General features: G+C 50.4%; 5 protein-coding genes and 1 non-coding gene across 9 annotated transcripts; 3 read left to right on the top strand and 3 right to left on the bottom strand.

Moving 5' to 3' along the window:
* Window positions 1-839: 839 nt before the first annotated feature.
* LOC113886267 (ubiquinol-cytochrome-c reductase complex assembly factor 3) lies at window positions 840-1,794 on the bottom strand. Its single transcript, XM_027532343.1, has 2 exons — window positions 1,586-1,794; window positions 840-1,494 (listed from the first exon to the last, which is right to left on the bottom strand). The coding sequence occupies exons 1-2, from the start codon at window positions 1,703-1,705 to the stop codon at window positions 1,333-1,335; spliced, it is 282 nt and encodes a 93-aa protein (XP_027388144.1). The 5' UTR covers window positions 1,706-1,794; the 3' UTR covers window positions 840-1,332.
* Window positions 1,795-3,542: 1,748 nt separating this feature from the next.
* On the top strand, window positions 3,543-5,048 carry LBHD1 (LBH domain containing 1). Its single transcript, XM_027531945.1, has 3 exons — window positions 3,543-4,182; window positions 4,734-4,961; window positions 5,029-5,048. The coding sequence occupies exons 1-3, from the start codon at window positions 3,792-3,794 to the stop codon at window positions 5,046-5,048; spliced, it is 639 nt and encodes a 212-aa protein (XP_027387746.1). The 5' UTR covers window positions 3,543-3,791.
* Window positions 5,049-5,413: 365 nt separating this feature from the next.
* Window positions 5,414-15,619, bottom strand: CSKMT (citrate synthase lysine methyltransferase). 4 transcript variants are annotated; one of them, XM_027531727.1, is made up of 4 exons: window positions 6,852-7,001; window positions 6,501-6,570; window positions 6,249-6,382; window positions 5,414-6,086 (listed from the first exon to the last, which is right to left on the bottom strand). In XM_027531727.1, the coding sequence occupies exons 3-4, from the start codon at window positions 6,313-6,315 to the stop codon at window positions 5,431-5,433; spliced, it is 723 nt and encodes a 240-aa protein (XP_027387528.1). In that variant the 5' UTR covers window positions 6,316-6,382; window positions 6,501-6,570; window positions 6,852-7,001; the 3' UTR covers window positions 5,414-5,430. The 4 variants fall into 4 exon arrangements, with proteins under 4 accessions (XP_027387528.1, XP_027387526.1, XP_027387525.1 ...); XM_027531725.1 differs by having other exon boundaries at window positions 6,489-6,570; XM_027531724.1 differs by lacking the exon at window positions 6,852-7,001 and adding an exon at window positions 15,596-15,619 and having other exon boundaries at window positions 6,249-6,570.
* Window positions 6,648-6,796, bottom strand: LOC113886629. Its single transcript, XR_003509512.1, has one exon. It is a non-coding gene; the product is annotated as a small nucleolar RNA SNORA57 (small nucleolar RNA).
* Window positions 6,983-10,378, top strand: C29H11orf98 (chromosome 29 C11orf98 homolog). Its single transcript, XM_027531729.1, has 4 exons — window positions 6,983-7,069; window positions 7,219-7,343; window positions 9,525-9,622; window positions 9,705-10,378. Exons 1-4 carry the CDS (start codon window positions 7,031-7,033, stop codon window positions 9,812-9,814), a joined length of 372 nt encoding a protein of 123 aa, XP_027387530.1. The 5' UTR covers window positions 6,983-7,030; the 3' UTR covers window positions 9,815-10,378.
* Window positions 15,620-16,071: 452 nt separating the features above from the next.
* INTS5 (integrator complex subunit 5) lies at window positions 16,072-20,717 on the top strand. The gene is made up of 2 exons (XM_027532865.1): window positions 16,072-16,213; window positions 17,573-20,717. Exons 1-2 carry the CDS (start codon window positions 16,134-16,136, stop codon window positions 20,547-20,549), a joined length of 3,057 nt encoding a protein of 1,018 aa, XP_027388666.1. The 5' UTR covers window positions 16,072-16,133; the 3' UTR covers window positions 20,550-20,717.
* The last annotated feature ends 135 nt before the right edge of the window (window positions 20,718-20,852 follow it).

Below are 20,852 nucleotides of genomic sequence, written 5' to 3' on the forward strand. Positions count from 1 at the left end.
GTGTTTATGACCTCACAATCTAGAAGCACAAAACTGCACCACTGCTCGTACATGGGAACAGACCTCAGTGTTACCAAGCTTTATGCTTTATGTAGTGTTCCAGCTTTAATGAAAACAGCCTCCCCTGCGCCCCCACTGTTGCAATAGTTTGGAACCACAGGTCGGAAAAATAAAAAGGAGAGTGAACTTATTGACTTAGCTGTGGGGCTGCTGCCCCACTGACAGCTTTACCTCATCCCATCAGTGGCATCTCCAATAGATTCTATGACCACATTCAGACTGAAAACCACTGCAATGAACGCCTTATGGGAGGAAAGCCCCAGTGCATTTAGTGAGAGGCTGTCCTGTGCCTGGCACTTACATTCCTAAGTTCACCTTCTGACCACAACTCTCAAGATAATTGTCACCTTTATGATCAGGACTTCCCAAGTGGCCCTAGGGGTAAAAAACACCCCCACCCCCACCCCCATCCGCGCCAATGCAGGAGATGTAAGAGACGCTGGTTCGGTCCCTGGGTGGGGAGGATCCCCCAGAGAAGGAAACGGCAACTCACTCCAGTATTCTTGTCTGGAGAACCCTGTGGACAGCTGGCGGGCTACAGTCCATAGGGTCGCAGAGTCGGACAGGACTTAAGTGACTTAGCACACACGGAACAGGAGGACCGAGGCTCAGAGAGGTTCTGTAACATACAGGAGTTGAAACAAGATCTGTCTCAAAGTACACTCCGTTTTACTAGTACCACAGTGGCCTCCAAAACTTAAGGCCACAGAAGGCATCACGGCATATGTTAATTGCTAGAAGCCCCTCTTCAACCTCATTCGAAAGACAGGAAACCAAAGTGTCCTCTATGGGTGTTTATTGCACAAGAGTTTCCAGGCTACTTATAATTTCAAGAACATCATTTGGTTATCCACTCACACAAACCACAGATCTGACTTGTGTTTTGAAAATGTCGTCGCTCTGCCTATTGGGCTTCAGCCTCACATAAGGGCGGGCGTGGCAGCCGGCAGCCGCACTCCAGCCAGGCCGCAGCACCTACCCGCAGAACACTTGGCTTTTATGGGCGTCCAACCGCAGGGCTCACTCTCTGGATGGAGGAACATGATTTATTGGTTCCTTCAGTTAGCCACAGCCCGCGATGTGGACGTTAAAACGTAGTCCTTGCAAGCTGTGGAAGAGAGCGCGCTCACCCGGCGGCAGCTCCCGAAGTCGCGGAGATGCCTGCGCTTGGCATCCGGGTCTGGACTCCCCGCCGGCCCACGGAGGAGTCAGGGCGGCTTGGGCGCCTGCGCTGCAGCATAAGTCCCGGCGCCCAGGGGAGCAGGTTCTGTCTCAGGCTGACCTCCCGCCGCCGCCGCCGCCGCCGCCACTCATCCAGTTCTTTCTCCAGGCGACGTTCTCTTGCGTGGCCGCTGCTTCCTGCAGAGTGGCCAGCAGCAACTCTTTGGTCCTGGCCGCCTCGTCCCTGCGCTGCGGGTACTGCTCCGGCATCTCCTGTAGGCAGAAAGAGTGGTTCGCAGCCCCGGCCACCAGCCCGGGGTTCTCCGCCCGCCCACCCCACCTCTGCCTCCCCAACTGCTCCCACCTTCAGCATCGCCTGCTTCCGCTCCTCACCCGGGGTCACAAGGGCAAAAAGCGCGGTGCCCACGCCAGCCCCGGCGCCCAGCAGTGCGCCCACGAGCAGCAGCTTGCGCAGGGTCGTCATGGTCGACAGCGCAACCAGCGAGAGGACCTCTGGAGCCTCCAGTAGCCCATCCGGGCCGCCGCGACGACTTAATCTGCGCAGGCTAGAGCGCCCCACACAAGAGACCATAGAGACGGGCCCGGGCTAGAGAGGACCTAATCGGAGAAATGTTTCGAATCTGAAGCCTCTAGGTCTTAAGACTAGGTTTAGCTGAGAAGGTTGAGCACGTCAAGAGGTGTTGGGACCCAGGGCTGAGGGTGGGACCCCTTGTCATGAAATCCCGAGTAGGATTGCTAACGGGAGAGTGTCTTCATGGTTACTGGGAGTTTGACAATTGCCCGGTTCCGGAATGTCCAGATCAATAGAGGGCTAAGCCTGTGCTCTGTAGTTTCCTAGGATTACTTGTGCTTTATCCAAACTGCAGTATGTAATGACGTCCACGTGTTTATAAACATCAGTCTGTTGACTCCCTTCAATCTCTTCAATCCTAAACACTGAAAAACCAAGTGTACCGGATGGGGAAAATGATATATTAATACATTTTCCTTTTATTTTACTTAGTAAAAGCAAAATTACCCTTCTCTTAGGTAAATAATCTTGGCTTTTTTTTTTTTTTTTAACCATGAAAACCATGGATGTTGTGTAACTTACCGAATTCTAGTTTGGTGAAGAAAACACCTCTTAGTTGTGTGACTCTGGATAAGTCATTTAAGTTCTTTGTTTTACAGTTTCTGCATGGGAAAATGAGGCTAATAACAGTGCATATGGACATGTTAATGGACATGAATTTGAGCAAACTCTGGAAGATAGTGAAGGACAGGGAAGCCAGGCATGTTGCAGTCCATGAGGTCACAAAGGGTCAGCCATGACTTAGTGGTTGACCAACAACATCTCACAATTTTAGGATAATTAAACAATTTATATGACATGCATTTAAAACAGTTCCTGGTATCAACTACAGATTGGCACTTGCCAAGAGCATTTGCCAGTGACTGAACAGCAACAGTCACTGTTGGATGGGTGGATGGCATCACTGATTGGATCAACATGAGTTTGAGCAAGCTTCAGGGAAGCCTGGTGTGCTGCAGTCCATAGGGTCATAGAGTCGGAGGCGACTGAGCTAAATGAACAAAAACAAGAAGGGCATTTGCCATCTGCCTGTGTTGCTGCAACTGCTGACCTCTACACTCCCTAAAGGGAATTCAGGGTGGAGAGTGAGGCACTCTGTGCCCCAGGGAAACTGGTGGAACAGGTCTTTTAACTAGTTAGATATTTTCAGGAACTGATTTCATGATTTCATTTCTTGCATCTCCTCTAGAAAAGCACTAAATCCCTTCATGCTGATGTCAGCTCCTCCTCCTGACTAGCAGAAAACCTTTTATAAAATGAGTGCTTGATTGCACTGAACTCCCCCTTCACGAAAATCTTATATTTTGACTTTCGCCACTGCTTCTTTGGAGCAGTCTTTCAGACCTGTCTGAGGGACTGTCTCCTGGGTTGCAGTCTTCATTTTGCCCCAAATAAAACTTGACTCACAACTCTCACATTGTGCTTTTTTTTTTTTAGTTGACACTATATAAATATTCATTAAATAAGATACCAAGAAATGTGAACTTGGAAGACCCTGTAAGAATCAGGAAATTTCAAACTCATTATTGAAGCTCTTTACTCACAGGGCTTTAATCCAAATGCCCTCCTTAACTCCTACTCCTCCTGCCTTTCTCTGTGTCACCAGAGTGAGTGCGCCTCTCTGGTGGCTCAGACCGTAAAGAATCTGCCTGCAATGTGGAAGATCCCCTGGAGAAGGAAATGGCTACCCACTCCAGTATTCTTGCCTGGAGAATCCCATGGACAGAGAAGCCTGGCAGGCAATACAGTCCGTGGGGTCGAAAAGAGTCTTACACGACTGAGCGCCTAGCACTTCACTTCATCCCACCTCCTGGCATTGGCCCCTCCCCTGGAAGGTCCATAATCTCCTTTCAGCTTCCTCTCCTCAGAAGTGATTAAGGGGCTCGGCTCCAAAGCGATTAAAGGAGCAGTCTGTGGGGTGCACTGGGCAGGGGTGCTCTACTGAGTTCAATTGTCCTGCATTCTAGAATCAGCACCCATGGCCCTTGTGCCGGGGAGCAGTGAGGATGGGCCTTGGTCTAGAGATAGCCCAGGCTCTTCCCAGCGTGCAGACAGTCCTAGACTGACCAACCCGCTTTGGAAGGACAAAGGAGAAATTGACAGGGTTGAAGGTCACCAGGATGTTCAGGTTAGTACTTTCCCACCTTGCGTCCTGCTGTTGGTTCACCCTCCACTTTGGCCCGGTTCCCCTGCTGTGCCTATCCAGGTTATGTGTCCGCAGACCCGCCTCCCCTCCATTGTGGTGGAAGCCTCTGAGGTAAGTGAAGAGAGTGGGGAGCTCCGGTGGCCACACGAGGAGCTGCTGCTGCTGACTGACGATGAGGAAGAGGAGGTCGAGGTGTTCTTCCAGGACCAAAGTGAAGAACCAGGTGAGGGAGGAGGCTCATTCAAATGGGGCTGTTGCGAACTGAATGTTCTAAGCAAAACAAGAGGGACAACTTAGTTGTGTCCCCTGCATTAAACAGCACCCAGTAGGTGCCCAGTAAACATCGTGAAGAGAAATGTAGAGGTGGGAGAGAAAAGTCAAGGTGGCTGAGGGACTTCCTTGACGGTCCAGGTCCAGATCCAGTGGTTGGGACTCTGAGCTTCCACCTCAGGGAGTGGGAGGAAAGGGCTCAGGTTAGATCCCCATCTGTGGAATTAAGATTCCATGTGCCGTGCAGCTTGGCCAAAAAAATGAAAAAAGTTAAGGTGACTGGCAAAGTTGATGAATTTTTTAATTTTTTTTTGGCCACCATGCCACACAGCTTGTGGGAGTTAGGCTCTTCATTTCAATTGCTGTATTATTTTTATAAGCAAAAAGAATTAAACAAATTTACCTCAAAAAAAAAAAAACAAAAACCCAGTCAGGTACCAGGTATATTTTTCTCTGTTCTTTTATTATGTATTTTTCATTGTTAATGGGTTCTTTAACTCCCAGGCTGGACTTGGAGCTCCCTGGACCCTAAGTCTCCTTTAAGAACCTTTAACCCAGAACTCAGCTGGGGGCAGGAACGGGTAGATCAAGATGCCTCCTGGATCCCAGAGGACACAGACTGTCAGGAAGCTCCCAATCCCTGTCCTCTCTGGGACCCACCATCAAGCTCCCATGTCTGCAGAAGCTGCTTTGTGGAATATTCCCATTTCCTGCCTCCCAGGAGCTTTGAGGGTAAGTATCACTTTCTCCCTCAAACATTTTACCTAGGTTTTTGAAGTCCTTCCATCCATCCCTTCAGTCTTCCTCATCTACAAGTGAGAAAAATGGGGCTTAAAGGTTAGACCCCAGGGTCACACCAGTGATAGTCAAGGAATCTGAATTAAGAACTCTCGTCTGTGCTTTTAAGATTTCAACTAGTTGGAGATGGGAAATAACCCACTTGTACGTTTTCTATTTAGCACTCATTTTGTGCCTGGCACTGCTAAATGTTTCACCTGTCAACTGTATGTAATCACATAACTTCAGGTATTATTCCAGCCTTGCAGGTGAGTAAATGGGGCACAGAAATATTCAGTACCAGGTGCACCCATCTAATAAATGTGGAAACCAGCACCCAAATTTTCCAGTCATCTTGCAAAGACAAAAGTTTTCTCCACCTCCTCACCAAACGGAAAACAGTAAGATCAGGTCTAAAACATCTTTAATCAGAGCCTTGAACCACATAAGCAAAGTAGGTGATGCCCCTGAAAGGGCCCAGCTCCTGCACTGTCACAGTCCAGCCCTGGGACCCTTTCTCTAGGCAGGGGAGCCGCACATCAGGATCCTCATCTGAGAACTGAATCAGGGTCCCCTGGGGGCTTAGGACCCTCAGACATTCTGCCAGGAGCTGGTAAGCCCCAGGCAGACCACCCCGGGCAACAGCATCCCAGGTGCCCTTGTCCAGGACTAGCTGAAAGGAGCCTGAGGAAGCCACTGGCTGCAGATTCTGGCCATCAGCCTGCATGAAATGGAGGCTTGACTCAGGGTGTCCAGGGCACAGGGGTGTTTGGCCTTGGCCACCTTCCAGGAGACTGTTCATGTGGGCCACTGCTACGGGAGAGAAGTCCACCCCCAACACGTCCACGGGGTGCGGGCATTTGGTATAGAGGCCTGGACACAAGCTGGAGGTCCCACAGCCCACGTCCAACACCCGGGGTGGACAGGCAGCCCATGATTTCTCCAGCAGCGGCAGCAGGAGCCCCTGGGCTTCTTCGTATCCAAAGAACCAGTCGAAGGTGCGGACGCTGCCCTGACGGGGTTGGGCGTGGAGCTTATCCCAGAGGGAGCGGTCTGCCAGGCAGCTACCAGCCAGGGAACCTGAGGACGAGGGGAGGACACGCATCACCCAGCGCCCGGTTCTTTCAAACTGCTGCAAAATCGGCGCCATGTGCCCTGGGGTTTTCAGCGTCACAATTTCAATGACCAGACTATTGGGTAACGAAGAGCCCAGCTTGCCCTCCCAGTGTCCACCTTCCCTACCCGCCACGGTGCGGCGCGTCCCCGCCGCCAGGCTCGCCAGATGGAGGGTTCGGCGCAAAACAGCCATCCGGAGGTGCCGGCAAGGTCGCCCAGAGAAACTTGTGTGAAAATGTCGCCCGTACTCCGGCTGGGGCCTGAGATCCAAGGGAAGATTTGCAAAATCCGCTGTGCGGAATGACGCATAAAGCTTCCCTAACCCTGCAGCTTCGGAAAAAGAGAATGCGGACACAAACTTAGTACCGTACGAATGACCTTTATTGTTTGCAGCGGGAAGTGGAAGAGGGGATATGGCAGCTCCGGCTCTTGGGGTGGCTCCACAGACCTGAAATCAAAGGAGAAGGTGTGAGTACCCCCGGGAGGAGTCTGCTGAACCTCGGTTCTGCCCTGCTCCTTGGAGCTCTGTGTCCCGGCGCTTGAGGATAGAACCGGCGGACAGCTGGCCGCCGGTACCGAAGACATGACGCCGAGGGGGCCAGAGCCCGTTCTCTCTACCTCCGTACATTACGCGGATCGGGACTGCACGCCCGACCCGCGCCAAGAAAAGGAGGGTCCACAGGCACCGTCCCCACTCCCCAGGAACACCAGCCGGACACCCACACCTACCAGACCACACTCAATCAGTCGCCGCCCTCGAAAAGGCTTATGCGCGAGCCGGGTTCATTTATATAGTGCCAGGGCCCGCCCTCGAGTTGCGATTGGCTAGCACAGAGCTGAGGGCGGGGCGCACACGGACCCTGCGCACAACGGAAACGTGGACCCCGAGCCGGCCTAGCGGCGCAGCTATGGGTGCTCCGAGTGGAAAGATCAACCGGCCGCGAACGGTGACTCTGGGACCCCCGACATGGTTTCCCAAGCGTCCCAGAGCCTTTATTCTCGCCCGAGATGGAGTCTATGGGCCAGTGTCGCCGGGTGCGGGGTCCCAGGTCGCAGGGCGCAGCCGCCCTCTGATTAAGCATCTTCCTCTCCCCAGGAGCTGAAGAAGAAGCTGTTCAAGCGACGACGAGTGTTGAACCGGGAGCGGCGACTGAAGCATCGGGTGGTCGGAGCTGTGATAGACGAAGGACTGATTACGCGGCACCACCTCAAGAAGCGGGCGTGAGTGCCAGACCCTCTCTCCCTGCGTCCTCCCCCATCAACCCTCCTTCCCTCCTTGTCGAGCTCCGGAGTAGCTTAACACCATTTTGCTTTCCTTGTATACTCACACTTACGCAAGGAAAGTTTGTGCCTAAACTTTGTTAGCCTCTCATTATACCTGTAACTTGCAACCTTTTTTTGGTTCTTGGACCCCACTGAGAATCTAAGGAGAACTGTGGCCCCAGCCTCCCCAAGTAACATATATTCACACAGATTTCCTATAAGTAAATTTAAAAGCGTACACATGAGTGTGTGGTGAATCATTCGATGAATTTTCACAAAGGTTCATGTGGGATATTGCATAGAAGTTTCAAGGCCACTTGAGTTCTTGTGGAAGACTTCCCATCCCATTCTTTCACTGACTTGTTTACTATAATATTTACTTTATGAATTGGCATAATAAATATATTTGGTCCCTGTCGGGTTTCTGACAGAGCTAAAGCCATTGGAATTTGCTGAGTGATAAGAGTGCCTTTTATTTCAAAAGGATCCCCTTTTGAGCACACCTAAACTTAAGCTCGGAGAAGGCAATGACACCCCACTCCAGTACTCTTGCCTGGAAAATCCCATGGACTGAGGAGCCTGGTAGGCTGCAGTCCATGGGGTCGCTAAGAGTCCGACACGACTGAGCGACTTCCCTTTCACTTTTCACTTTCATGCATTGGAGAAGGAAATGGCAACCTACTCCAGTGTTCTTGCCTGGAGAATCCCAGGGACAGGGGAGCCTGGTGGGCTGCCGTCTATGGGGTCAGCATAGAGTCGGACACGACTGAAGCGACTTAGCAGCAGCAGCAAACTTAAGCTGGGCTTCCCTGTTGGCTCAGACGGTAAAGAATCCGCCTGCAATGCTGGAGACCTGGGTTTGATCCCTGCATTGGGAAGATCCCCTGGAGGAGGGCAACCCACTCCAATATTCTCGCCTGGAGAATCCCCATGGACAGAGGAGCCTAGCAGGCTGCCATGGGGTTGCAAAGAGTTGGACACAACTGAGCAAAGAACTAAGCACAAATTTATGCTAATAGTGATTTAGGGTGGGGCTGGTCATCCAAAAGAAGACATGATTAGAGGACTGGAAATTTAAGCCCTATGCACTGACCTTTGAGAAGAGGGCAGGTGCTGGAGATTAAGCTCTATAAAACCTCTTGATAGCTTCCTGATTGGTGAACAGGTGGAGGTGCTGAGAAGGTTTAGCTGGAGAAGGCATGGGAACTCTGGTCCCTTCCATACCTTGCCCTATGCCTCTCTTCCATCTGACTGTTCCTGAGTTGTTCAGTTCAGTTCAGCTCAGTCGTGTCCAACTCTTTGCGACCCCATGAATCGCAGCATGCCAGGCCTCCCTGTCCATCACCATCTCTTGAGTTCACTCCAGCTCACATCCATTGAGTCAGTTGGCCATCCATTGGTCATCCAGCCATCTCATCCTCTGTCGTCCCCTTCTCCTCCTGCCCCCAATCCGTCCCAGCATCAGTCTTTTCCAATGAGTCAACTCTTCGCATGAGGTGGCCAAAGTACTGGAGTTTCAGCTTTAGCATCATTCCTTCCAAAGAACACCCAGGGCTGATCTCCTTTAGAATGGACTGGTTGGATCTCCTTGCAGGTTGGATCCTGAGTTGTATTTTGTAGTAAATCAGTAAATGCAAGTATGTTTCCCTGAGTTCTGTGAGCCTTTCTAGCAAATTACTGAGTTTGAGAAGGGGATCATAAGAACCGAATTTATGGCTGGCCAATCAGAAGTCTAGGTGACAACCTGGATTTGTGATTGGTATTTGAAGTGGGGGAAACCCTGTGGAACCAAGCCCTTAACCTGTGGTGTCTGATGCCATCTCCAGGTATATACTGTCCAAATCAAATTTAAATTTGTAGGACGCCCAGTCTGTGTTCACTGCAAATACGGAGAATTACTTGATGTGGGAAAACCTACCATATCTGGTGGCAGAAGTATCAAGGATGAGAGGAGGAAAAGTTTCCACTCGATACTAAATTTTAGCAATTAATGTTACTTTATGTATGTGTTAAGGTTAGTTTTAAGTAAGGTAACAGTTCTTTAACTTAGATCCAAAGACCTTTCCGGTAACCAGAACCACTGTGTGGTCTGTTTTGGTTCAGATTCAACTGGTATTTTTGCTCCTACCAACCCTTTAGGTCCAGTGCACGTGCCAACATTACTCTGTCTGGGAAGAAGCGCAGAAAACTCCTCCAGCAGATCCGACTTGCCCAGAAAGAGAAAGCAGCCATGGAAGGTGAGGCTAGGGCCCAGAAGCTGGGGTGATACAGCCTGGATTCATTCGGGTTCTTTAATGCTTCCTCTTTTCCTTTGTTCAGTGGAAGCCCCTCCCAAGCCAACCAGGACTAGTGACCCACAGCCCAGATCAAAAAAGAAGACAAAAGCCCCCCAGGATGTAGATATGGAGGACCTTGAAGATAAGAGCTAAATCTGAATCTCACACCCTTTCCACCAGAAGATTCTCAAGCTGGAGCCAAAAGGACTCAAAGGTTATTTCAGATGATTTTGGAGAAAGCATTGCTCCTTTTCATTCTCCCCGTATACCCCCCTAATGGCCTACTGACCTGCCCTGGAGGGATGTATTGAGAAAAAGAGAGTAGAAAAGAAAAATTGGAGAGGGAGTCCTAAGCAGTCAACTGCATTTGTAATAAAGCCCCCTCTTTCCCACTGAGATGTGTGTGATTAAATGTGGGAATTGGGATGGGAGAAGGAAAAGGGGCTGTGAGTGTGGAAACAAGACAACTGGAAAACAGGACTCACAGCACTTACTTGAGCAAAGGCAACAAGAAGTTAAGCTCCCTGGTGGCCCTGTCTCCCCAGTGACAAAATTTCTAACAAAACAGGATTATTGTAGAGATGTCAGAGGAGGCAAGGCTCCTGATATCAGCCCTGCCACCTCCACTGTGTGACCAGGGTGGACAAGTGACCGTGATTATCTCTGCTTCCATTGCTGATTATATTTTTAATAAAGTGAACATTATTTTTCCCTTTTTATGCTCAGAAATTCTGTTTGTTGGAAGCCAGGGCTGGGGTGGTTAATTAAAGTGAGAAGCTGAATGTGCAGAGATGTGGTCACTGGGGAAAGAGCAACTCTCTCCTTGCCCTGTTTAATCAGTGCAAGCTTCCTGAAGAAGGGATTTTGAAAATTTCAAACCTTCAGTCAAGTTAAGAGATTAGCACAATGAGCCCTTATGTATGCACTCTACCTCGGTTTACCAGTTTTTAACATTTCTCTCGCTATGCTTGATCTCCCTACCTGCTTGCAAATATGTGTTTGTTCAAGTACATATCACTGTTGTCTTTGCTGACTCATTTGAAAGTCAGTTGCAGGTGAGATTTTATCCCTAAGGCTATGTTTCTATATAGCCAAAACACCTAAGACACTTAACATTAGTGGAATAGCTAAAATTCAGTTTTTCATATTCAAATTTCCTCAGTTGTCCCAACAATATTCCTTATAACTGCTTATTGTTTCCTCAATCCAGAAACCATTAAGAATCACACATACTATTTAACTGTCATGCCCCTTTAGTTTTCAAATGAAAAGAGTACTCCTACCTTGTCTTAGATGACTGGTATTTTTTGAAGAGTCCAGCTCAAATAAAAGAGTATCTCACAATCTGGGTTTGTCTGAGTGTTTCTGTGCATTTCCTCATCATTAGTTGTAGGTTAGGCATTTCTGGGAAGAATTTGATGTAGGATATTGTGCACTTCTCATGGCATATCATCAGGAAGTATGTGTTGACTGAAAAATACACAAGATTGCGGACAGGAGAAGGGGGCAACAGGATGAGATGGTGGGATGGCATCACCAACTCAATGGACATGAATCTGAGCAAAATCTGGGTGATAGTGAAGGACAAGGAAGCCTGGCACGCTGCAGTTCATGAGGTTGGAAAGAGTCGGACGCGACAGCGACAGAACAGCAACAAAAAGTTGAGAATTATGTTTGATTTGGCAGACTTGCAGAGGACTTAAAAGCCCAGAAGACAGCCTCTCAGATGACTGAAGGACTGCTCCCAAGAGGTAAGGGAGGAGCCTAGATAGTTTTTGTGACAAAAATCCGGTAGTCAGGAACTCCCCTGGTGGTCCAGTGGCTAAGACTCTGAGCTGTCAGTGGGGCCCTGGGTTTGATCCCTGGTCAGGGAACTAGATCCCACTTGCCATAACTAAGACCCTGTGCAGCCAAATAAATACAAATATTTTTTAAAAAATCAGACCATCAAAGATTATCATTAATTAGAATTAGACTTCTCAGGACATTCCTGGTGATTCAGCACTTAGGAGTCCACACTTCCAATGCAGTGGATGCAGCTTCCATCTCTGGTCAGGGAACCAAGATTCCCACAAGCCTCAGCCAAAAGAGAAACTTATAGCAAAACACTAGACCTTTCGAGTTAATGAACTTAGTGCTCTTTTGTTTTTTCACTCTTTTGCTATGCACCTTAACTATCTATGGCCAGTATCCTGTTCTTTTCCTTCCTGAATTCCCTCGGGGTTCACCTCTGGGGATGGCTGCAGAGGTTGTCCTCGTTTGATGGCCAGAGACCCTTACAGGTGACTATAGTGGCTGACTGGTTGATGGTCACAAGATTTTTTTTCTGATAGGCAACATTTTTTGTTCACATGTAATGTCAATTTGTCTCATTGGTGCTTCTAAGTGTTAAGTGGGTATCTGTTAGATTTCTCCACTGTTAAAGTATTCTTTTCCTTTATAATTAATAAGCAATCCATGGGGGCTTCCCTGGTGATCCAGTGGCTAAGATTCTGAGCTCCCAATGCAGGGGGCCTGAGTTCAATCCTTGGTCAGGGAACTAGATCCCATATGCTGCAACTGAAGCACAACTAAGACCTGGCACAGCCAAATAAATGAATTAATAAGCATTGTTTTAAAAAAGCAGTCTATGAGTGATACTTTGAGACTATATGATTTTCCTATTCCCAATGACATCGCAACAATGGTTTTAGTATCCATGCATCTGTGGTACTCATTTGATATACTCTGTAAAGGAAACCCCTACTCTCTTTTTTTAAAAAAAATATCATTTAGGTTGTTTTTCAATGTTTTAATCATGTTACTATCAATTTTTCATGCTCAAAATCATACCAAACTGACCAGCCAGCCTCTTTAAGGAGCTTCCTGTGGCTTCCCTTGTGGCTCAGCTGGTAAAGAATCCTCCTGCAATGAGGGAGACTTGGGTTTGATCCCTGGATTGGGAAGATCCTCTGGAGAAGGGAAAGACTACCCACTCCAGTATTCTGACCTAGAGGATTCCATGTATAGTCCATGGGGTCGCAAAGAATCGAACACGACTGAGCAACTTTCACTTGCACTTTGTGTCCTTTGGGCTTTCCAGGTGGCTCAGTGGTAAAGAACCTGCCTGCCAACGCAGGAGACTCAGAAGATGTGGGTTCCATCCTTGGGTTGGGAAGATCCCCTGGAGGAAATGGCAACCCACTCCAGTGTTCTTGCCTGGAGAGTCCTATAGACACAGGAGTCTGGTAGGGTTGCAAAGAGTCAGACATGGCTGAGCTACAGAGCATGCATGGATGCTGTGTCCTTTTGATACACCATCAGTATTTGAGCACTTTCTTGCTGTTGGGCACAATATGTTCCAGGCTCACCTGCTTCTCCTGGTCTAAAACTTGGTATCAGCCATTTTCCCAGGGAAACAGTATTATGTCCAGTTTTGAATACAGAAAGGAAAAAGTGCTAGTGTGAAACTGAACTGTATTCAAGTGAAGTAGAGGGGAGAAGCTGAGGGGAGAAGGAAATGCAATTTCAACATCTTGGTATCCCCATTACCCTGAATAATTTTCTTCTGCCCCTATGCCTAAGGTGGGAAGGAGCTTGCTGAGCTCAAAGTAGAGTTTCTGTATCTGGTATTGTGCTAAGCTCTTAATACAAATAATCTGCAGTGATCTCTGCAAAAAGCTTGTGAGAAACATACCCATTTTACAGATAAGGAAAGGGGCTCCAAAACAGCTGAGTCACTTGCTCACGGTAACATTGCCATTAAATAGCAGACAGGAATCCAGATCTAACTCCAAAACAAGCACCCTTAGATTATGAAATCTTTAGGGGCAAGAACCACATAATAGTCTCATAGCTGGAAGAACTCCCCTGGTTCAAAAGTCACTTCTCACAGATCAAAAGTTGAGGCTGAGAGAAGGAAAGTATTGGGTCCAAGCCTGAAGCAGAGCTGGAAGCAGAAACTGTCTCATATTTACTCTCCTAGAACACATATTTTATGAATGCTTGAACTTCTAAAATCTAAGAACAAATATAGAACCACCAGAATTAATCATTTAGCTTTTAAAACACAGTCACAGGGCTTCCCTGGTGGCTCAGAGATAAAGAATCTGCCTGTCATTGCAAGGGACATAGGTTCGATCCCTAGTCCGGGAAGATCCCATATGTCAAGGAGAAACTAGGCCCATGCCCCACAACTATGGAACCTGTGCTCTAGAGCCCAGGAGCTGCAACTACTGAAGCCCGAATGTCCTAGAGCCTGTGTTCCACAACAAGAGAAGCCGCTGCAATGAGAAGACCCTGCACTGTGGAGCCCAAGATCTGCTATTACGGTAGCCCCTGCTTGCCAAAACTGGAGAAAAGTTTGCGCAGCAGTGAAGACCCAGCACAGCCATAAGTAAATAAAATCTTTTTAAAACCCTATTTTAAAACACTGTCACTTCAAAGATACCTTTAGGACCTACCATCTGCTGATCTTCTAACTCACACTTCCATTGAGAACAGTAAGCTGTCTGGTTAATAAATGCCTCAGAACCTACTTTCCCTTTCTTTCATCTAAGCAACTATTAGGAACCTACTTAAAAAAAGACAACAAAAAAACCCCCAAACCTACCAAGTGCCAAGCAGACACCATTGTATGTGATGATGGTGAAGCCTTTAACAAAAGCGGGAACTACCTGTTGCCGAACACTTATCTTCTAGAGTTCATTGAAGAAAGAAAATAAAAACAGCAATTGCATGTATAACGTTTACCTACCATTGCAGACACCAAGTGTTATACAGTAATACTATTTCCTGGTTTCAATTTTCACAACAAGCCCCTGGAGTAAGTGTACTATTAATCATCGTAATTTCCGGAAAAGGAAGCAGGTACAGAAGGCAATGGCACCCCACCCCAGTACTCTTGCCTGGAAAATCCCATGGATGGAGGAGCCTGGTAGGCTGCAGTCCATGGGGTCGCTAAGAGTCGGACACGACTGAGCGACTTCACTTTCACTTTTCACTTTCATTCACTGGAGAAGGAAATGGCAACCCACTCCAGTGTTCTTGCCTGGAGAATCCCAGGGACGGGGGAGCCTGGTGGGCTGCCGTCTATGGGGTCGCACAGAGTCGGACACGACTGAAGCGACTTAGCAGCAGCAGCATAGACAGCTTAACTGAAGCACACAGTCCGTTAGCGGAATAGCTGGAATTTGATCTCGATAGACGGGTTGGAGAAGGCTCTCTTGATAAGGAGTATTAGGTCCTTAGAAAGTTATCAAACTCTCTGCTGCAGGTGGGAGAAGGTTCCTCCTCTGGGAGACTGGGGAGCCTGAGAAGGCTTGTGGTGACAATTTAGAGCTGGGAGGACACCTTCAGCGTGGCCAGCTCAATTTATTTCAGGCTTCCTCCCCTTCATCTCTTTTCTTGTCTTCTCTTCATCTTCTTTTAGGGGTTTTCTCTCTTTACGCTTCTCCTCCTTCCTCTTTCCTTTAACTGCTTTTTCACCTTGTCTCTGGTTACTGATTAAAAGGTTTCCTAGAGCTTCCTTTTTTTTTTTTAACCTCGAGAGTTGAACATTTTGTATTTTTGGCTTAATTAGGAAAATTAATGAAATCCAATTAAATGGTCTCAGATAGCTTTAGAGAAGTGAAGTCGCTCAGTCATGTCCGACTTTTTGTGACCCCATGGACTGTAGCCTACCAGGCTCCATCCATGAGATTTTCCAGGCAAGAATACTGGAGTGAGTTGCCATTTCCTTCTCCAGAGGATCTTCCTGACCCAGGGATCAAACCCGGGTCTCCCACATTGCAGGCAGACACTTTACCGTCTGAGTCACCAGAGAAGCCCTTCAGATAGCTTTCAGTTCAGTTCAGTTCAGTCGCTCAGTAGTGTCCGACTCTTTGCGACCCCATGAATCGCAGCACGCCAGGCCTCCCTGTCCATCACCATCTCCCGGAGTTCACTCAAACTCACGTCCATCGAGTCGGTGATGCCATCCAGCCATCTCATCCTCTGTCGTCCCCTTCTCCTCCTGCCCCCAATCCCTCCCAGGATCAGGGTCTTTTCCAATGAGTCAACTCTTCGCATGAGGTGGCCAAAGTATTGGAGTTTCAGCTTTAGCATCAGTCCTTCCAATGAACACCCAGGACTGATCTCCTTTAGAATGGACTGGTTGGATCTCCTGGCAGTCCAAGGGACTCTCAAGAGTCTTCTCCAACACCACAGTTCAAAAGCATCAATTCTTCGGCGCTCAGCTGTGTCAAAGACCCTTGCGAGGCGCGGGAGGGTGGAGAAAGGTTGCGTAGAAGGTGGGTCGACTTCCCGCTGTTATCGACGCAGCCTCTAACTGGGACGCCGACTCAAAGCGGAACCAATGTGTGAGGGTCACGAACAGCGCCGGATGGGTTTTCTTGAGAAGCCTTTTCGCTGGTTCCTTTCGGGTTTCCAGTCAGCGCGCATGCGCTCCCTGCGCTCCGCCGCTCCCGCCTCAGGCTCGGTCTAGGGCTCCGGGATGTCTGCGTTGTGCGACCCTCCCGGGGCCCCAGGGCCTCCCGGGCCTGCCCCGGTCACTCACGGTCCCGCGCCGCTCAGGTAGTCAGAGCCCCTGGCATCTTTCCCTCCCACGCGGTCCCGCGCCGATCCCCAGCTTTCTCGGCAGAAACCCGGATCCTACCTCGAGAACTCGCGTCGGGGTTCTCAGAGATTCCTGGTCCGGTCTTCCCCGAACTCAGGGACTGACTCACCAAAACTCTGGGCTCCAGTGCCCGCACTCCCAAGGTCTCGGTACTGCCTCCCTCTAAAGCCCAGTGTATAGTTACCCCCTATCCTCGCCTTGCTTTTCCAAGAGTTGGGAGTATCAATTCTTGGGAACCCGGGTGCCCTGTCCTTTTTAGACCCGAGCTAACGCAGAGTCCCCTGACTTCATGGGGACTCCCTGAGCACCCAGGCCCCCAGAATCCCACAGAATGCTTTCTAGCCTTTCCCTCGCCTTCCAACGGAGACACTCCCCTCACCGTTGAGTGGTTTTGGTTTTTGTTTTGGAGGAACCAGAGAGGAATGGCACAGTCAGAGCTTACCAGTCTCTAGAGGATGCTGTCTTCTTTGGCAGAAAACTCACAAAGAGGAAGGGAATTTTGTCTCTTCCCATGATACTGCCTCCTGAACCTCTTAGGACTGAACCCATATGTTTTAGGGTGGGAAGGGCTGGAAGGCATTACCTTGTCTCTGCCCTGGGCACCTTGGTTCCTGGGGCATATTGAGGGTACTGGGACGGTAGTGGTTGTTGATGTGGTGGAGTCCAAGTGGTGGGTGGTTAGGGTGCTTGCAGAATATGGAAAGAAGTTTGGGGAGGAAGAGCCCTTAATGAAGGGCAAATTTGGGCTTAGAATTTTCTTTCCATTAAGGGCAAAATCCAGGGTACTTGAGTTGTATGGAGGGGGGAGTGCTGTAAAGCTGAAAAGGTGTGTTTAAGGCAGATGTTATAGGAACACAAAATATACTTACTCAATTCAACGAATTATTATTTCCCATATTCCAGGGGCTCCAGGAGAAGGGGATTCAGTGTTGAAGAGCAGAGAACTGTTAACTACCCTCTTGGAGTTTAGAGTCTGATTATTTAACCTTGGTTTCCTTCTCTGTAAAATGGGATCATAATGGTACCTACCTTACTGGGTTGTTACCTGTATTGAAATAATACACGTAAAGTACTTAAAAGAGAACTTGATCTATTCCAGGAGTTACCTAATACTGATTCTGTTGTTATTAAAAGAAAAACAGCTTGCATTTATTAATTAGTGTGAACTAGATATGGTGCTTCCATACTTTGTGAACATTATGAGGGAGGTTCAGTTATCCCTATTTTACATAGAAAAATACTGAAGCTCACAGAGGGAATGTAACTTGTTCTACATCTTCCAACACTCTCACTCTGCTTTTTTTGCTTCCTTACAGTGCTCAGGAGCTGTCCCAGGAAATTAAGGCTTTTCTGACTGGTGTAGACCCTGTTCTGGGCCACCAGCTCTCTGCTAGGGAGCACGCTCGCTGTGGCCTTCTCCTGCTCCGCTCTTTGCCACCTGCTCGGGCTGCCGTGCTTGACCACTTGCGAGGTGTCTTCGATGAGAGTGTCCGGGCCCACCTGGCTACCCTGGATGAAAGCCCCGTGGCTGGCCCACCTCACCTCCGTCCACCCCCACCTTCCCATGTCCCTGCTGGGGGTCCTGGTCTAGAGGATGTGGTGCAGGAAGTGCAGCAGGTGCTGTCTGAGTTCATCCGGGCCAACCCGAAGGCCTGGGCACCTGTGATTAGTGCATGGTCCATTGACCTCATGGGGCAGCTGAGCAGCACTTACTCGGGCCAGCACCAGCGTGTGCCCCATGCCACTGGGTCTCTCAATGAATTGCTGCAGCTGTGGATGGGCTGTCGGGCCACACGCACATTGATGGACATCTATGTTCAGTGCCTCTCGGCTCTCATTGGCAGTTGCCCAGATGCCTGTGTGGATGCCTTGCTGGATACCTCCGTCCAGCATTCCCCACACTTCGACTGGGTTGTGGCACATATTGGCTCCTCTTTTCCCGGCACCATCATCTCTCGAGTTCTCTCCTGTGGGCTTAAGGACTTCTGCGTTCATGGTGGGGCTGGAAGTGGAGCTGGTGGCAGTGGTGGAGGCTCCTCTCAAACTCCCTCTGCAGACCCCTTCCCTGGATCTCCTGCCGTCCCTGGGGAGAAACGGGTGCCCAAGATTGCCTCAGTTGTAGGCATCCTAGGGCACCTGGCCTCCAGGCATGGAGACAGCATCCGACGAGAGCTCCTCCGAATGTTCCACGATAGTCTGGCAGGGGGCACTGGTGGCCGGAGTGGGGACCCCTCCCTTCAGGCCACAGTTCCCTTCCTCCTGCAGCTAGCAGTCATGTCACCAGCTTTGCTGGGCACAGTCTCTGGAGAACTGGTAGACTGCCTTAAGCCCCCAGCCGTGCTGAGTCAACTGCAGCAACACTTGCAGGGATTTCCCCGAGAGGAGTTGGACAACATGCTGAACCTGGCTGTGCACCTAGTGAGCCAGGCCTCTGGGGCAGGTGCCTACCGCCTGTTGCAGTTCCTGGTGGACACAGCCATGCCTGCCTCTGTCATTACCACCCAGGGCCTGGCTGTGCCAGACACTGTACGCGAGGCGTGTGACCGGCTGATCCAGCTGCTGCTGCTGCACCTGCAAAAACTGGTTCATCACTGGGGACCGTCTCTAGGGGAGGGGTTGTTGAGCTCACCCCCACCCCCCCGCCCCGTGCCCTTTCTAGATGCGCTCAGAAACCACGTTGGAGAGCTGTGTGGAGAGACGCTACGTTTGGAACGGAAACGCTTCCTCTGGCAACACCAGCTCCTCGGCCTGCTCTCCGTCTATACCCGGCCTAGCTGTGGACCTGAGGCCTTGGGCCACCTCCTGAGCCGGGCCCGAAGCCCTGAAGAGTTGAGTCTGGCTACTCAGTTATATGCTGGGCTGGTGGTCAGTCTCTCTGGCCTCCTGCCCCTGGCCTTCCGAAGCTGCCTGGCTAGGGTACATGCAGGAACTTTGCAACCTCCCTTCACAGCCCGGTTCCTGCGAAACTTGGCGCTGCTTGTGGGGTGGGAGCAGCAAGGTGGTGAGGGTCCTGCGGCCCTAGGGGCCCGGTTCGGGGAGTCCGCCTCAGCTCATCTGTCTGACCTGGCTCCTCTCTTGCTCCATCCTGAGGAGGAAGTAGCCGAAGCCGCTGCCTCCCTCCTGGCCATTTGTCCCTTCCCCCCAGAAGCCCTGTCCCCTTCCCAACTCTTGGGACTGGTGAGAGCTGGAGTGCATCGCTTCTTTGCTTCTCTGAGGCTGCACGGCCCCCCAGGGGTGGCTTCCGCCTCCCAGCTTCTTTTGCGCCTCTCCCAGACCTGCCCGGCGGGGCTCAAAGCTGTGCTGCAGCTGCTAGTTGAGGGAGCCTTACATCGTGGCAACACAGAACTATTTGGAGGGGAAGTGGATGGGGACAATGAGACTCTCTCCATTGTGACAGCTCCTTTGGCGTCTGCCTCCCTGTTGGACACAAACCGGCGGCACACTGCAGCTGTACCAGGTCCTGGAGGGATTTGGTCTGTGTTCCACGCTGGAGTCATTGGTCGTGGCCTTAAACCACCCAAGTTTGTCCAGTCACGCAATCAGCAAGAAGTTATCTACAACACCCAGAGCCTCCTCAGCCTCCTGGTGCACTGCTGCAGTGCCCCTGGGGGTACTGAATGTGTAGCCTGCTGGGGGGCTTCCACCCTGAGCCCAGAGGCAGCCAAAGCAGTGGCAGTGACTTTGGTGGAGAGTGTGTGTCCTGATGCAGCCGGTGCAGAGCTAGCCTGGCCTCCTGAGGAGCATGCCCGGGCCACTGTGGAGCGGGATCTCCGCATTGGTAGGCGCTTCCGGGAACAGCCTCTGCTCTTTGAGCTGCTAAAGTTGGTAGCAGCTGCTCCCCCAGCCCTGTGCTACTGCTCTGTGCTGCTGCGGGGGCTGCTGGCTGCCCTCTTGGGCCACTGGGAAGCCTCTCGCCACCCTGACACAACCCATTCCCCCTGGCACCTGGAGGCATCCTGCACCTTGGTGGCTGTCATGGCTGAGGGAAGCCTCCTGCCACCAGCCCTGGGGAATATGCACGAGGTATTTAGTCAACTGGCACCTTTTGAAGTGCGTCTGCTGCTGCTCAGTGTCTGGGGCTTTCTCCGGGAGCATGGGCCCTTGCCCCAGAAGTTCATCTTCCAGTCGGAGCGTGGTCGCTTCATCCGGGACTTCTCTAGGGAGGGTGGGGGTGAAGGTGGACCCCATCTGGCTGTGCTGCACAGTGTCCTCCACCGCAACATTGACCGCCTGGGCCTCTTCTCTGGCCGTTTCCAGGCACCTTTACCGTCCACTCTCCGGCAGGGCACATAGCCTTTCCATGCTCCAGAAGCCGAGGGAGGTTGAGCCATGAGAGAGGGGGCCAAGGTGCTGCAGAAAGGTGGGAGGTTTCTCTTCTAAGACCTTGGCTTAAAAGAGCGCTGTCACTTTCTTCCTCCCCACCCTTTTTTCTAAATAAAATTTGCCAAGTTGAGAAAAACAGGGTTCAGTGCTTCTGTCTGATGTTTAGGACCAGCCAAGTCGGACAGCGCCTGGCTCAACAATCCCGCCCCCTCCCTCAAGCTCCGCCTTGGCACCGCCCCCATGAGCATTTAGCGTAACCCTCCTTCCGCCAAT

Source organism: Bos indicus x Bos taurus, chromosome 29, assembly GCF_003369695.1.
Source record: "Bos indicus x Bos taurus breed Angus x Brahman F1 hybrid chromosome 29, Bos_hybrid_MaternalHap_v2.0, whole genome shotgun sequence".
Taxonomy (NCBI): Eukaryota; Metazoa; Chordata; class Mammalia; order Artiodactyla; family Bovidae; genus Bos; species Bos indicus x Bos taurus.